General features: G+C 44.9%; 1 protein-coding gene across 1 annotated transcript in view; it reads left to right on the plus strand.

Moving 5' to 3' along the window:
* LOC126161754 (large neutral amino acids transporter small subunit 1) overlaps positions 1–15,070 on the plus strand; it is a 336,636-nt gene that overhangs the window by 284,222 nt on the left and 37,344 nt on the right. Inside the window, exon 4 of the mRNA XM_049917803.1 lies at positions 12,566–12,689. Coding sequence (XP_049773760.1) covers positions 12,566–12,689 — 124 coding nt within the window. The remainder of the gene's footprint in view (positions 1–12,565; positions 12,690–15,070) is intronic.

Here is a 15,070-nt window from a genome sequence, read left to right on the forward strand (position 1 = left end):
AACCTCTTCATCTCAGAGTAGCACTTGCAACCTATTTGCTGGAGTTTTTGCCTTCTACAGCTTCCTCTAGTACCATGGAAGTCATTCCGTCATGTTTTAACAGATGTCCTATCATCCTGTCCCTTCTCCTTGCCAGTGTCTCCCACATATTCTTCTCCTCTCCGATTCTGCACAGAACCACCTCATTCCTTTCCTTATCAGTCCACCTAATTTTCAAAATTCGTCTGTAGCACCACATATCAAATGCTTCGATTCTCTTCTTTTCCGGTTTTCCCACAGTCCATGTTTCACTATTATACAATGCTGTACTCCAGACGTACATTCTCAGAAATTTCTTCTTTTGCCATTGCTAGTCTGCTTTTGATGTCTTCCTTGCTCCGTCCGTCACTGGTTATTTTACGGCCTAGGTAACATAATTCATTAACTTCATCTACTTCGTGAATATCGATACTGATAAGTTTCTCACTGTTCTCATTTTTACTACTTCTCATTACCTTCGATTTACTCTCAATCCATACTCTGTACTCATTAGACTGTTCATTCCATTCAGCAGATCATGTAATTCTTCTTGACTTTCACTCAGGGCAGCAATGTCATCAGCGAATCGTATCATTGATATCTTTTCACCTTGAATTTTAATTTCACCCCTGAACCTTTCTTTTATTTCCGTCATTGCTTCCTCGATGTACAGATTGAACAGTAAGGGCGAAAGACTACATCCTTGTCTTACACCCTTTTTAATACGAGCACTTCTTTCTTGGTCGTCCAGCCTCATTATTCCCTCTTGGCTGTTGTACATATTGTATATCACCTGTCTCTCCCTATAACTTACGCCTATTTTTATCAGAATTTCGAAGATCTTGCACCATTTTACACTGTCGAACGCTTTTTCCAGGTCGACAAATCCTATGAACGTGTCTTGATTTTTCTTTAGTCTTGCTTCCATTATTAACCGCAACGTCAGAATTGCCTTTCCTAAAGCCAAACTGATCGTCATCTGCCACATCCTCAATTTTCTTTTCCATTCTTCTGTACATTATTCTCGTCAGCAATTTGTGTGCATGAGTTATTAAGCTGATTGTGCGATAATTCTCGCACTTGTCAGCTCTTGCCGTCTTCGGAATTGAGTGAATGATGTTTTTCCGAAAGTCAGATGCGATGTCGCCAGACTCATACATTCTACATACCAACGTGAATAGTTTTGTTGCCACTTCCCCCAACGATTTTAGAAATTCTGATGGAATGTTACCTATCCCTTCTACCTTATTTGATCTTAAGTTCTTAAAAGCTGTCTTAAATTCTGATTCTTAAACTGGATCCCCTATCTCTTCTAAATCGACTCCTGTTTCTTCTTCTATCGCATCAAACAAATCTTCCCCCTCATAGAGTCCTTTAATCTACTCTTTCCACCAACTATCTGCTCTCTCCTCTGCATTAATAGTGGAATTCCCGTTGCACACTAATGTTACCACCCTTGCTATTATTTTCACCGAAGGTCGTTTAGACTTTCCTATATGTTGAGTCAGTCCTTTTGACAATCATTTCCTTTTTCAATTGCTTCACATCTTTGATGCAGCCATTTCGTCTTAGCTTCCCTGCACTTCCTATTTATTTCATTCCTCAGCGACTTGTGTTTCTGTTCTCCTGAATTTCCCTGAAATTTTTTTCTTCCTTCTTTCATCGATCAACTAAAGTATTTCTTATGTTACTCATGGTTTCTTCGGAGTTACCTTCTTTGTATCTATGTTTTTCTTTCCAACTCCTGTAGTTGCCCTTACGAGATGTCTCTTCCTCTTCAACTGAAATGGCTACTGAGCTATTCCTTATTGCTGTATCTATAGCCTTGGAGAACTCCAAGCGGATGTTTTCATTCCTTATTGTTTTTTAGTACTTCTGTATCCTATTCCTTTGCGTATAATTCTTCCCGTCTAACCTCTTAAACATCAGCCTACTCTTAATTATTACTAAATTGTGGTCTGAGTCTAATCTGCTCCTGGGTACACCTTACAATCCAGTATCTGATCCGGAACCTCTACCTGACCAAGATGTAATCTAATTGAAATCTTCCCGTATCAAGTATATCTCCTCCTCTTGTGATTCTTGAACACAGCATTCGCTGTCACTAACTGAAATTTATTACAGAACTCAATTAATCTTTCTCCTCTCTCATTCATTGTCCCAAGCCCGTATTCTCCCATAACCTTTTTTTCTAGTCCTTCCCCTACAACTGCGTTCCAGTTCCCCATGACTATTAGATTTTCATCTCATTTTACATACTGTATTACCTTTTCAATATCCTCATATGTTTTCTCTATCTCTTCATCTTCATCTTGCGACGTCGGCATGTATACCTGTACTATCGTTATCGATGTTGCTTTGCTGTCGATTCTGATCACAACAACCATATTACTAAACTCTTCACTCTCTGCCCTACCTTCCTATTCATAATGAATCCAACTCCTGTTATACCATTTTCTGCTGCTCTTGATATTACCCTATACTCATCCGACCAGAAATCCTTGTCTTCTTTCCATTTCAGTTCACTGACCCTTACTATATCTAGATTGAGCCTTTGCATTTCCCTTTTCAGATTTTCTAGTTTCCATACCACGTTCAAGCTTCTGACTTTCCACGCCCCGACTCGTAGAACGTTATTATTTAGTTGATTATTCAATCTTTTTCTCTTGGTCACCCCCCCCCCTCCCTTGTCAGTCCCGTCCCGGATATCCGAGTGGGCGACTATACCGGAATCTTTTGCCAAAGGAGAGATCATCATGACACTTCTTCAATTACAGACCACTTGTCCTGTGGATACACGGTACGTATCTTTAATGCAGTGGTTTCCATTGCCTTCTGCATAGTCATGCCGTTGATCTTCGTTAATTGTTGCGCTTTCAGGGGCAGTTTCCCACCCTTGCGACAAGAGTGTGCCCTGAACCTCTGTCCGCTGTTCCGCCCTCTTTGAGAAGGCCGTTGGCAGAATGAGGATGACTTCTTATGCCAGAAGTCTTCCTCCGCCAATGCTGATTATTAATCAAAGTTTAATCAGCGGCGGGATTCGAACCCGGGACCGAAGACATTTTGATAATGAATCAAAGACGCTACCGCAAGACCACGGGTATACGTCAGCTTTGACGTAGATGTAGATAAATTGCGGAGACAAGTCAGACGTGACAAGGTATAGATCAGTAATCAACAGCAAAGGCTTTCATGGTGAACAGAAACTTGGAATGGACAGAGGAAACAAGGCAGTTGTGCGAGAGACGGAATGCACAGATTTTGGGCTACAAAGAGAGCTTCCAGTAATGTGTAGCTGCTACGTAACTGTGGTTTGCTTGCAACTGCGTTTTACTTTTTCCTAGTACACAATAGCTCCGTGAAAGGATGCAGTCTTTTAAAACAGTTACAGGGTTATTACAAATGATTGAAGCGATTTCACAGCTCTACAATAACTTTATTATTTGAGACACTTTCACAATGCTTTGCACACACATACAAAAACTCAAAAAGTTTTTTTAGGCATTCACAAATGTTCGATATGTGCCCCTTTAGTGATTCGGCAGACATCAAGCCGATAATCAAGTTCCTCCCACACTCGGCGCAGCATGTCCCCATCAATGAGTTCGAAAGCATCATTGATGCGAGCTCGCAGTTCTGGCACGTTTCTTGGTAGAGGAGATTTAAACACTGAATCTTTCACATAACCCCACAGAAAGAAATCGCATGGGGTTAAGTAGGGAGAGCGTGGAGGCCATGACATGAATTGCTGATCATGATCTCCACCACGACCGATCCATCGGTTTTCCAATCTCCTGTTTAAGAAATGCCGAACATCGTGATGGAAGTGCGGTGGAGCACCATCCTGTTGAAAGATGAAGTCGGCGCTGTCGGTCTCCAGTTGTGGCATGAGCCAATTTTCCAGCATGTCCAGATACACGTGTCCTGTAACGTTTTTTTCGCAGAAGAAAAAGGGGCCATAAACTTTAAACCGTGAGATTGCACAAAACACGTTAACTTTTGGTGAATTGCGAATTTGCTGCACGAATGCGTGAGGATTCTCTACCGCCCAGATTCACACATTGTGTCTGTTCACTTCACCATTAAGAAAAAATGTTGCTTCATCACCGAAAACAAGTTTCGCACTGAACGGATCCTCTTCCATGAGCTGTTGCAACCGCGCCGAAAATTCAAAGCGTTTGACTTTGTCATTGGGTGTCAGGGCTTGTAGCAATTGTAAACGGTAAGGCTTCTGCTTTAGGCTTTTCCGTAATATTTTCCAAACCGTCGGCTGTGGTACGTTTAGCTTCCTGCTTGCTTTATTCGTCGACTTCCGCGGGCTACGCGTGAAACTTGCCCGCACGCGTTCAACCGTTTCTTCGCTCACTGCAGGCCGACCCGTTGATTTCCCCTTACAGAGGCATCCAGAAGCTTTAAACTGCGCATACCATCGCCGAATGGAGTTAGCAGTTGCTGGATCTTTGTTGAACTTCGTCCTGAAGTGTCGTTGCACTGTTATGACTGACTGACATACACTTTCTCGGCTCCTGTCGCCATTTTGTCTCACTGCTCTCTCGAGTGCTCTGGCGGTAGAAACCTGAAGTGCGGCTTCAGCCGAACAAAACTTTATGAGTTTTTCTATGTATCTGTAGTGTGTCGTGATCATATGTCAATGAATGGAGCTACAGTGAATTTATGAAATCGCTTCAATCATTTATAATAGCCCTGTATATTCACTGCTAGTAGACGTGCAAACCATCTCGAGTAAAACAACACAGTACCTTTGTATTGGGATGCCTCTTTGTAGTCTACGACCTTCTTTTGGTGTGGAAGTCTGTATCAACGTTTTGTTTTAATGACTCCCTTTCGAGGGAGCACTGTACTTTTAATACTTCGGAAGACGCTTGGCGACTTGTAAGTAGTCATAAAAAAAGTTCCAGTTCCGACCTGTTAAAAACCAGCGTAATTCCGACTTCTAAATCATTTCCTGGAAAGAAAAACACCTGATAACATCATATATTTTCCTTTCCCTGGAGGCCGGGGGAAGGGACCTCCTTTGTCCCCGATTATGGGCGTCTTTGATCCCTATGTCCACACGAGTACAGCTCGGAGACATTACAGAGTGGCCACCTGGCGTCGGAGTCGGCTTCCTTAAAGGGGGACGCGTGATCTGAATCTCTGACGGCAGCTCGCCCCCCCGTTCGTGGAAGAGGACCCCTGCCGGCACTCCGTTGTTTGCTCTAAGGCTCAAGGCTCCCTTCCCGAATAAGAAAGTGGGCGTATACAGACCGTCTTCCTCCGGCGGGAACTTGATGCAAGGATGTTCGTGACTTGCCATACTAAAACACCGCTAGTGAAAAAGTATCGTTTGGTTTGAAACGCTATCCGTCAATGTTACTGTTACGTTCATTTATCTACGACTGCTTCCCACGAAGGAAGGAAAAAAATATAAAAATAACGATAATTATTTGTATTTTTCTGCTACTAGTCACATTTTAATTTTATGTTTAATCCAACATATTGCATCGCGTTTCAAGCATGTTTTGCTCATTATAAGGCGTTAACGCACACACATAAATGTTACTTAAGGACAAAATGTTTTAATTTAAATGAACATAGACCACTGTCTAGTACACTGACCTGATGCTGGCTGTTATGATAATTGTAGAGAGCAGATAGGCAGTGTGTGGCCAGAAATCGATGCCCAGTGGGGTCTTCTGCTAGCCTGGAGCCGTACCTCGTTCTTTGTTGTGACTGACACCGCAGCCTGTGTGGGCTGCGAATAGTTTTGCATCAGTTGTTATAGTGCGATAATTGTATAATACACTTTTGATATGTCAGTTGTTCACTTACGATTTTGGCATCCAAAAGCTTCATACGCATTGCTGGTACACTTCGGGGCTGTTGTGTAATTTTACACTAATGCACTGTTTAGTTCCAAACTGACAAGGGCTTATTTCGTTGTACAGCACGTTTCTCGATACAACAGGGCGGCTTTGCATTGTATGGATATGAATATTGACTATTGTTTCTTTACAGCTGTATTCGCGATACTGACTGGTAATCATTTGTTTCACGCAGGCACCACTTTTTAAACCTACTTCATAAGAACTGGTTCAAGGCTACAGAAAATTGAATTCAGTTTTCTCATTATGAATATCACCTCTTGTTTATATTGCTCAGATTTCCATTTTTTCATAATATCTAGTCTTTCACTCTTTTCCAATTTTGTGCAACATTTCGAGATTGTCATCGATTTTCAAAGGGTCGCCTTTTTCGGTACGTGTCGAAGGTGATGAACCTTAACCAGACTTTAAATTATGTGGTAGGAAGTAGTTAAAATGTGAATACACAGTTGCAAACGGTGAATTTTTACTCGAAATTAGACAGTGTTACTACTGGATTTGACGGTTTATACCAGCATAAGACTGTGGTTCAACCGAGTAACAAAGAAGTAAGAGCTCTTACCGACAATCATTTTGTCAAAATGCCTTTTTAGTTGTAAAGCTACTTTCTCAAGTAGATGCCTGTATACAGGACAAACACCTAAAAGCTTCTTTCATTTCATCTACAGTTCAAGGCACGGATATGAAATTTATCCATTGTAATACTTTTCGTAATACGGTATCGCAAGCAATACTTACAGAAGTGGACAAAATTAAGTTATATTTGCCAAGTTAGGCACAGCATATACTGTACTCACCTAAAAATACTAAACTTAACCCAACTAAACTGACTTGCAACACCAAATTTAATGAAGAATGTGTGTACACATGGTATAATCCCAGACTATGTTCACATCACGAAAAAATATCATTCAAAAACAGCCAAAATAGCTAGAAGAAAACTTGAGAAGACCTGAAAGAAAATCTGAGAAGGCCCAGTTATATACAGGACTGAAGCTACAGCACAGAAAGAAAGAAGAACTTAATATTTATCTTACTACCTACATGCTGAGTTAAAGACTTGAATCCCTTCAAAAGAAGCACTACTGTGCCCATAATAATGTAGCTATTAGGAAACAGTTACAAACGAAACCAACATTACTTTTACAAACACAGAACAAACCTTAATGAAACGAAGGTCTAACGCACGACATCAGACAAGGTTTAATCATCATAACTGAAAAACTGCATAGTAAACACTGAGAAAGCTGCAGATATGGTCAACCTGATCCATACTGAACACATTATCTGTTAACGAAATTATACAAAAGGTATGACAACGCTGCAATACAATCATAGATGACAACAAAGTGTTCAAAAAGTTGAAACATATACTGAGTGTACATGATGCTGTTGTTAAGGTTGATAAATGAATCTCCACTGTTGTCCTTTACAAAAAGGATTACTTTGCTAGACCTCTTAACTTTTCCTCAGAAAACAACATCGTTGAACTCGACCATGATCCAACCTTTAAATTCAAGAAAAGAAGTAAAGAAAATTCTTAACCAATGTAAAATTTCTCCTGTCTGATGAGTAAGGAAGTAGTCCGCCCCCGGTAGCTCAGTGGTCAGCGTGACAGGATGTCAATCCTAAGGGCCCGAGTTCCATTCTCGGCTGGGTCGGAGATTTTTCTCCGCTAAGGGACTGGGTGTTGTGGTGTCCTAATCATCATCATTTCATCCCCATCGACGTGCAAGTCGCCGAAGTGGCGTCAGATCGAAAGACCTGCACCAGGCGAACGGTCTACCCGGCGGGAGGCCCTCGTCACACGACATTATTGTATTAGTAAGGAAAAACAAACTTACTGAAAAAAAAATTGTTTATCACACGAGATGTATTGATGGCACTCTGCTTCTATAAGATGACACAAAAAATTAATTTGATGAAAATCCTGCATTATTCAGTTCATTCCACAGTAGAGTAAATTTCACAACAGTATGTGAAACAAAACCGACCATAAATTTATTAGACCTTAAAATAGTTGACGAACAACAGGAACAAAACTTTTACACCTGCACGAAATGAACCCACTCTGATATAAAAATACACAAATCATCACACCATCCAAACACACACACAAGTATGCTGCATTTAGATCCATGTTGACAGGACACACACATTACCTTTAAAAGCACCAAGACAAGAAATACGATGGCTTGCTGAAAATTAATGTGAAAATTGTCATAAAATCTTTTAAACAAACCTTGTTAACATTGACACGTCTATTCTCCATGTCTACATATTTGTAGCCGTCTGCCTCTAGAGGTCTCAGAATTGTAGCGTGTAACATAGTGGCGTATAAACTACACTCCTGGAAATTGAAATAAGAACACCGTTAATTCATTGTCCTAGGAAGGGGAAACTTTATTGACACATTCCTGGGGTCAGATACATCACATGATCACACTGACAGAACCACAGGCACATAGACACAGGCAACAGAGCATGCACAATGTCGGCACTAGTACAGTGTATATCCACCTTTCGCAGCAATGCAGGCTGCTATTCTCCCATGGAGACGATCGTAGAGATGCTGGATGTAGTCCTGTGGAACGGCTTGCCATGCCATTTCCACCTGGCGCCTCAGTTGGACCAGCGTTCGTGCTGGACGTGCAGACCGCGTGAGACGACGCTTCATCCAGTCCCAAACATGCTCAATGGGGGACAGATCTGGAGATCTTGCTGGCCAGGGTAGTTGACTTACACCTTCTAGAGCACGTTGGGTGGCACGGGATACATGCGGACGTGCATTGTCCTGTTGGAACAGCAAGTTCCCTTGCCGGTCTAGGAATGATAGAACGATGGGTTCGATGACGGTTTGGATGTACCGTGCACTATTCAGTGTCCCCTCGACGATCACCAGTGGTGTACGGCCAGTGTAGGAGATCGGTCCCCACACCATGATGCCGGGTGTTGGCCCTGTGTGCCTCGGTCGTATGCAGTCCTGATTGTGGCGCTCACCTGCACGGCGCCAAACACGCATACGACCATCATTGGCACCAAGGCAGAAGCGACTCTCATCGCTGAAGACGACACGTCTCCATTCGTCCCTCCATTCACGCCTGTCGCGACACCACTGGAGGCGGGCTGCACGATGTTGGGGCGTGAGCGGAAGACGGCCTAACGGTGTGCGGGACCGTAGCCCAGCTTCATGGAGACGGTTGCGAATGGTCCTCGCCGATACCCCAGGAGCAACAGTGTCCCTAATTTGCTGGGAAGTGGCGGTGCGGTCCCCTACGGCACTGCGTAGGATCCTACGGTCTTGGCGTGCATCCGTGCATTGCTGCAGTCCGGTCCCAGGTCGACGGGCACGTGCACCTTCCGCCGACCACTGGCGACAACATCGATGTACTGTGGAGACCTCACGCCCCACGTGTTGAGCAATTCGGCGGTACGTCCACCCGGCCTCCCGCATGCCCACTATACGCCCTCGCTCAAAGTCCGTCAACTGCACATACGGGTCACGTTCACGCTGTCGCGGCATGCTACCAGTGTTAAAGACTGCGATGGAGCTCCGTATGCCACGGCAAACTGGCTGACACTGACGGCGGCGGTGCACAAATGCTGCGCAGCTAACGCCATTCGACGGCCAACACCGCGGTTCCTGGTGTGTCCGCTGTGCCGTGCGTGTGATCATTGCTTGTACAGCCCTCTCGCAGTGTCCGGAGCAAGTATGGTGGGTCTGACACACTGGTGTCAATGTGTTCTTTTTTCCATTTCCAGGAGTGTATGTCGGTGCATGAGAAATAGTGTACTGTGTGGGTTCCTGCCCACTCGTATCTTATAGGGTGTCTAAACGATGCTGATTTCTCGGATAGCTGTACAACAATTCAAGCAAATCACATTAATGGTTTTTATTACAATAAAGTAGATTGACAATATTTAACTGTCGTTTACAAGAACGTATCAGAAGCGATTGGCGACATGCAAACAATCAATGTCCGTCACTTTATACAAAATCCATTCAAGTAATGGATATGGATCACAATTCACGTGTCTTCTGTCCTGGTCTATTAGTGTCTGTCTTCTACTGTCCCTTTGCTAGAGCCGGTCTTCTACTGTCCGGCCGGGGCTGGTTTTTTTTCTTTTTTCTTTTTTTTCTCTTTATTGTTATTTTATACACCTTGTACAAAGGTGGGCTGTCAGCAGCATAGTACGCTGCTCTTCAGCAGCGAGTGGTACAATAAATGACATAAAGTAGTGACAGATAATACAATAAAAATGGCGGGTAAAAACTGTAGACACAAAAACAAGATACATGAAGCCATTCACGCTGGACAAGAAAAAACACTAAAACCCATTGACACGGCGCACATAACATGGACGACGGCGATGGCACACGTGAACAGTGGTGGCGTGATGGCGAAATAACACTAAGCACAAACGAAGGCACACACACGAGACACTGATGGCGATGATCTCCGGCGCGCGAATGTTCACTGAGCGTGTGCGAGTCTGGGGACCTGCCAAGAGTGGAGGAGGGGGAAGGGGAGTGGGAGAGGGAGAGGGGAAAGCAGAGATTCCATGGGCAGGGGAGAGGGGGGGAGGGAGGAAGGGGGAGGGGAAGCGCGGGGGAAGAGGGGCGGAGGAAGGGGGATGGGGGAAAAGGAAAGAGAGGGGAGGGAAGGTGCCTAAAGGAAAGGACACAGGAAGTTGGGGGTGGGGAGGATCAAAGTTGATAGGAGGGGTAGATGGAGGGGAGGAGGACATCACGGCCGGGGCTGGCAGGAGCGGCGCTTATATTCTCTTCGGACAGAGGCCGCTCCTGTCGTAGTGACGTCATAGGTCAGCGTGCTATAGGCTGGCGTTGTCTCAAGGTCTCTCTGCTGTTGCGTTCTTCATCTTCGTGCCGGCCCTTGTCGATACGCCGGAACATACTGTAATCGAGTTTGGAATTCGAATAGATCGGCGACATGTGGAAAACCACGTCCTTTAGCATGATGATGTCAGACCATATACGAGCACTAAGACATCCGCAACACTCGGGTTCACTGTCGTCGGTCATCCTCCATACAGTACCGACTTGCTCTCATCCGATTTTCATCAGTTTCCATAACTTAATGTTCACCTGCGAAGACTTGAGGTTGTGACCCCATCAAAAAAGTCAAAAATTCTAAGTGACGATGTCAGTAGACTGGTTTCTCGTTGGGAGAAATATGTTTGTCACCAGTGTGACTATGTTGAGAAATAAATATGTAGGCACGAAGAATAAAGATGCAGAATGTTAATAAAGTTTGTTTTATTTAAAAAGCTCTAAAAGCTTTCACATAAAGAATTCGGAGCGGGCCGCTGTGGCCGAGCTGTTCTAGGCGCTTGTCTGGAACGGCGCGACCGCTATGGTCGCAGGTTCAAATCCTTCCGCGGGCATGGGTGTGTGTGATGTCCTTAGGTGAGTTAGGTTTAAGTAGTTCTAAGTTCTAGGGGACTGATGACCTGAGACGGTAAGTCCGATGGTGCTCAGAGCCATTTGAACCGTTTTTGAAAGAATTCGGAGCCGTTACTTTTCTGCTCGCCCACGTAGATACCTTCAAAGCATCTGCAATGAACACTGAGTACTGACTAAAAAGGGTGATAGACTGTCCGACAACACACAGATCAATATCAGTAACCGAAGCATTACAGAAAAAACAACTGACACCAAATAAATCTTCAGAAGCATTCACTATTTAGGCTCAGCATCGCAAAAAATTGCTAACTTAATAATAAATACCAATATAAAAGTATCTTTGTGGATGAACAACAAACGTGGACACCACTTGCTCAATAAAATGAACATAAACATCCTGATAATAGAACAAATGGAATAGATGAACTACTGTGTAACAGTTGCCCTGCATTCCATGTAGGCAAAAGACAAAGAATTTACATACTCGCTATAAAGAGCACACTGGTGTTTTCAGGCTCAGCCCCTTTGATAAATCCTCAGTAACCAACCGTATGTACCTGAAAAGACACACACTGACATTCACAACACCCTAACTACGCTCTACACAGAGGTTTTTTTCGTAAGACATGTTAAATGAACAGAGTTGAGCAGCGACAGTTTTTTCAGCAATTTCAGAATTCTGTTTCTCCTTAAACAAACAAGTATTTAATAGAAATTTCATAACATAAAGTCACATCTGATACTTGCATAGATAGTTCTTTTTTTGTAAATGACATCTATGTATAAATAATAAAGTAACATCGTTTTATGATGTTTGAAATAGCAATCCCTGTGTGTATGTGGAAATGTAACAGCTTTAAATTAGGATATTCTTTGACTTGTTTTAATTTTGTTTACGCAGTGTGTGATGTGAGAGAAAAGCATCTGTAGGCATATAAATATGTCTGTTCGTACGGTGCTTAAAAACTATATAACCACTACTGGAAACAGTAAGTAATTCTTCGGTTTTATCATTGTTTCGTAAAAATTGTAGTCACAATGTGCCACCTTGTAATATACCTGTGTACTCTTTAACAGAGCTAGTGCAAACATAAATTTGATCAAGCACCTGAAGATGAGCCCCAGACGCTCGAAATGCATTGTATCCTGGAATAAAAGTCACGAAATACGTTCACATATATGCGCACACATCGTGTAGCAAGCTGACGACGCAGTGCTGATATTGTTGTTGTTGCAGGAATCTGCCGCGCGCCATCTGGATAGCGATGCCCATAGTGACGCTGACGTACGTGCTGGCCAACCTGGCCTACTTTGCCGTCGTGTCACCGGAAGAGATGCTGTCCTCAGCCGCCGTCGCCGTGGTGAGTTCGCATTTCACGAACTGGTGAATGTCTTCATAGGTGCAGGAAAATTTTGGAAAATGAAAACCAGTTTACCACATGCGGCTGTTTAAAATTGTTAAAATGGATGTTTTCTACACTGCTAGAAACAAAATATGTACACCTGGAAAGACCTCATCGATTTTGATACGATGACGATGTATTCCACCTGGGGCACAGTAGATGTACTATTCGCTCCGATGGCTGAATGGTCAGCCGTCCTAAGGGGCCCGGGTTCGACTCCCGGCTGGATAAGGGATATTGTCCGCTCAGGGACTTGGTGTTGTGTTATCTTCCTCATCATTTCATCCCTATCCGGCGTGCAGGTCGCTCAATGTGGCGTCGAATGTAATAATACCTGGACCAAGGCGGCCGGACCTGTCACGTAAGGGGCCTCCCGGCCAATGCCGCAAAACGCTCATTTCCATAATAGATGTACTGGTAATGGTTTTGGTGTGGTGCACACGTGTGAAGCACGTAGGCAACCAAACCACGGAACACTGGACTCGCATTCTGGAGGACGACGGTTCAATCCCATGTCCGGCCATCCTGCTTTAGGTTTTCCGTGATTTCCCTAAATCACTCCCGGCAAATGCGGGGATGGTTCCTCTGAAAGGGCACGGCCGGCTTCCTTCCCCATCCTTTCCTAATCCGATGAGACCGATGACCTCGCTGTCTGGTCTCCTTCCCCAAACAACACAACCCAACCAAACCACGGAGACACATTCGTGCTTCCTACAGCCAACTGAGCGAGTTTGAAAGGGATCATTTTGTGGCACTCCGAATGGAAGGATGGTTCTTTCGGAGACCTGCCACACAAGTTGGACGCGCTGCGTCAGTTGAGCAACGACGCTGGTATCACTGGTCACGTGAACATTCTCACACCTGTAGACGAGATTCTGTACGTCCACACAGCCCACCAGGATCGTCGTAATGTAAGGGCAGCAGTGGCGGATCGTACAACTACCACAAAAATAAGAGAGCTCGTGAGTCCAGACGTGTCAAGACGAACTGTTGCGAACCGGTTATTAGCAGTGCGACGATGGGCATGCACAGCCCTAGCCCTCCACTCACACCACATCATCGACGTGCACCCGCCGGCCGCGGTGGTCTCGCGGTTCTAGGGGCTCAGTCCGGAACCGCGCGACTGCTACGGTCGCAGGTTCGAATCCTGCCTCGGGTATGGATGTGTGTGATGTCCTTAGGTTAGTTAGGTTTAAGTAGTTCTAAGTTCTAGGGGACTGATGACCGCAGCTGTTAAGTCCCATAGTGCTCAGAGCCATTTGAACCATTTTGACGTGCACCCTCGACTGGTATCGTCAGAGGATCACTTTGAAGATGGAATGGCGCGTCATGGTCTTCAGCGATAAAAACAGATTCTACCTGCATGGTCGTCCTGGTAAACGCTGTGTTGTAGAGTGCTTTCGTCCAAGACACCCTGGCCCCAACACAGGCCTTACTGTGTGGGGTGCGATGAACTGAAACCCTCGTTCGCATTTGGTGTTTCTGGAGTGCCCGCTAAGTAGCGCTCGGTACGTGCAGACTGTTGTTAGACAGGTTCTTTTGCAGTTCTTGCAATAGGAAGGTTATTCCAATAGCACACATACAGCCCGTGAAACCCAACGGGTTCTGCAAGACGTGCAACAACTTCCCTGGCTGCATGGTCTCTGGACTCGTCCCTAATTGAGCACGTGTGGGATTGGACCAGAAGTGACTCGTGCGACTTGTCAACAACGACTCTTACAGAACTATGTGAACTGGTTGAGCAGGCGTGTAATAACGTATCCCAGGACAGTATTCACCATCTGTGCGATCGACCGGATGCCAGAGTCAGCGCCTGTGTTGCAGCCACGTACTAATATGGGCGTTCCGCATGGATCGATACGTAGTACCCCAGAACGTGAGTTCGTTATAACGCTCCTCAAACCACAGTAGCACGGTTCTGGCTCCGAGAGAGGGACAGTTACACTCCTGGAAATGGAAAAAAGAACACATTGACACCGGTGTGTCAGACCCACCATACTTGCTCCGGACACTGCGAGAGGGCTGTAGAAGCAATGATCACACGCACGGCACAGCGGACACAGCAGGAACCGCGGTGTTGGCCGTCGAATGGCGCTAGCTGCACAGCATTTGTGCACCGCCGCCGTCAGTGTCAGCCAGTTTGCCGTGGCATACGGAGCTCCATCGCAGTCTTTAACACTGGTAGCATGCCGCGACAGCGTGGACGTGAACCGTATGTGCAGTTGACGGACTTTGAGCGAGGGCGTATAGTGGGCATGCGGGAGGCCGGGTGGACGTACCGCCGAATTGCTCAACACGTGGGGCGTGAGGTCTCCACAGTACATCGATGTTGTCGCCAG

Source organism: Schistocerca cancellata, chromosome 2 (genome assembly GCF_023864275.1).
Source record: "Schistocerca cancellata isolate TAMUIC-IGC-003103 chromosome 2, iqSchCanc2.1, whole genome shotgun sequence".
NCBI lineage: Eukaryota > Metazoa > Arthropoda > Insecta > Orthoptera > Acrididae > Schistocerca > Schistocerca cancellata.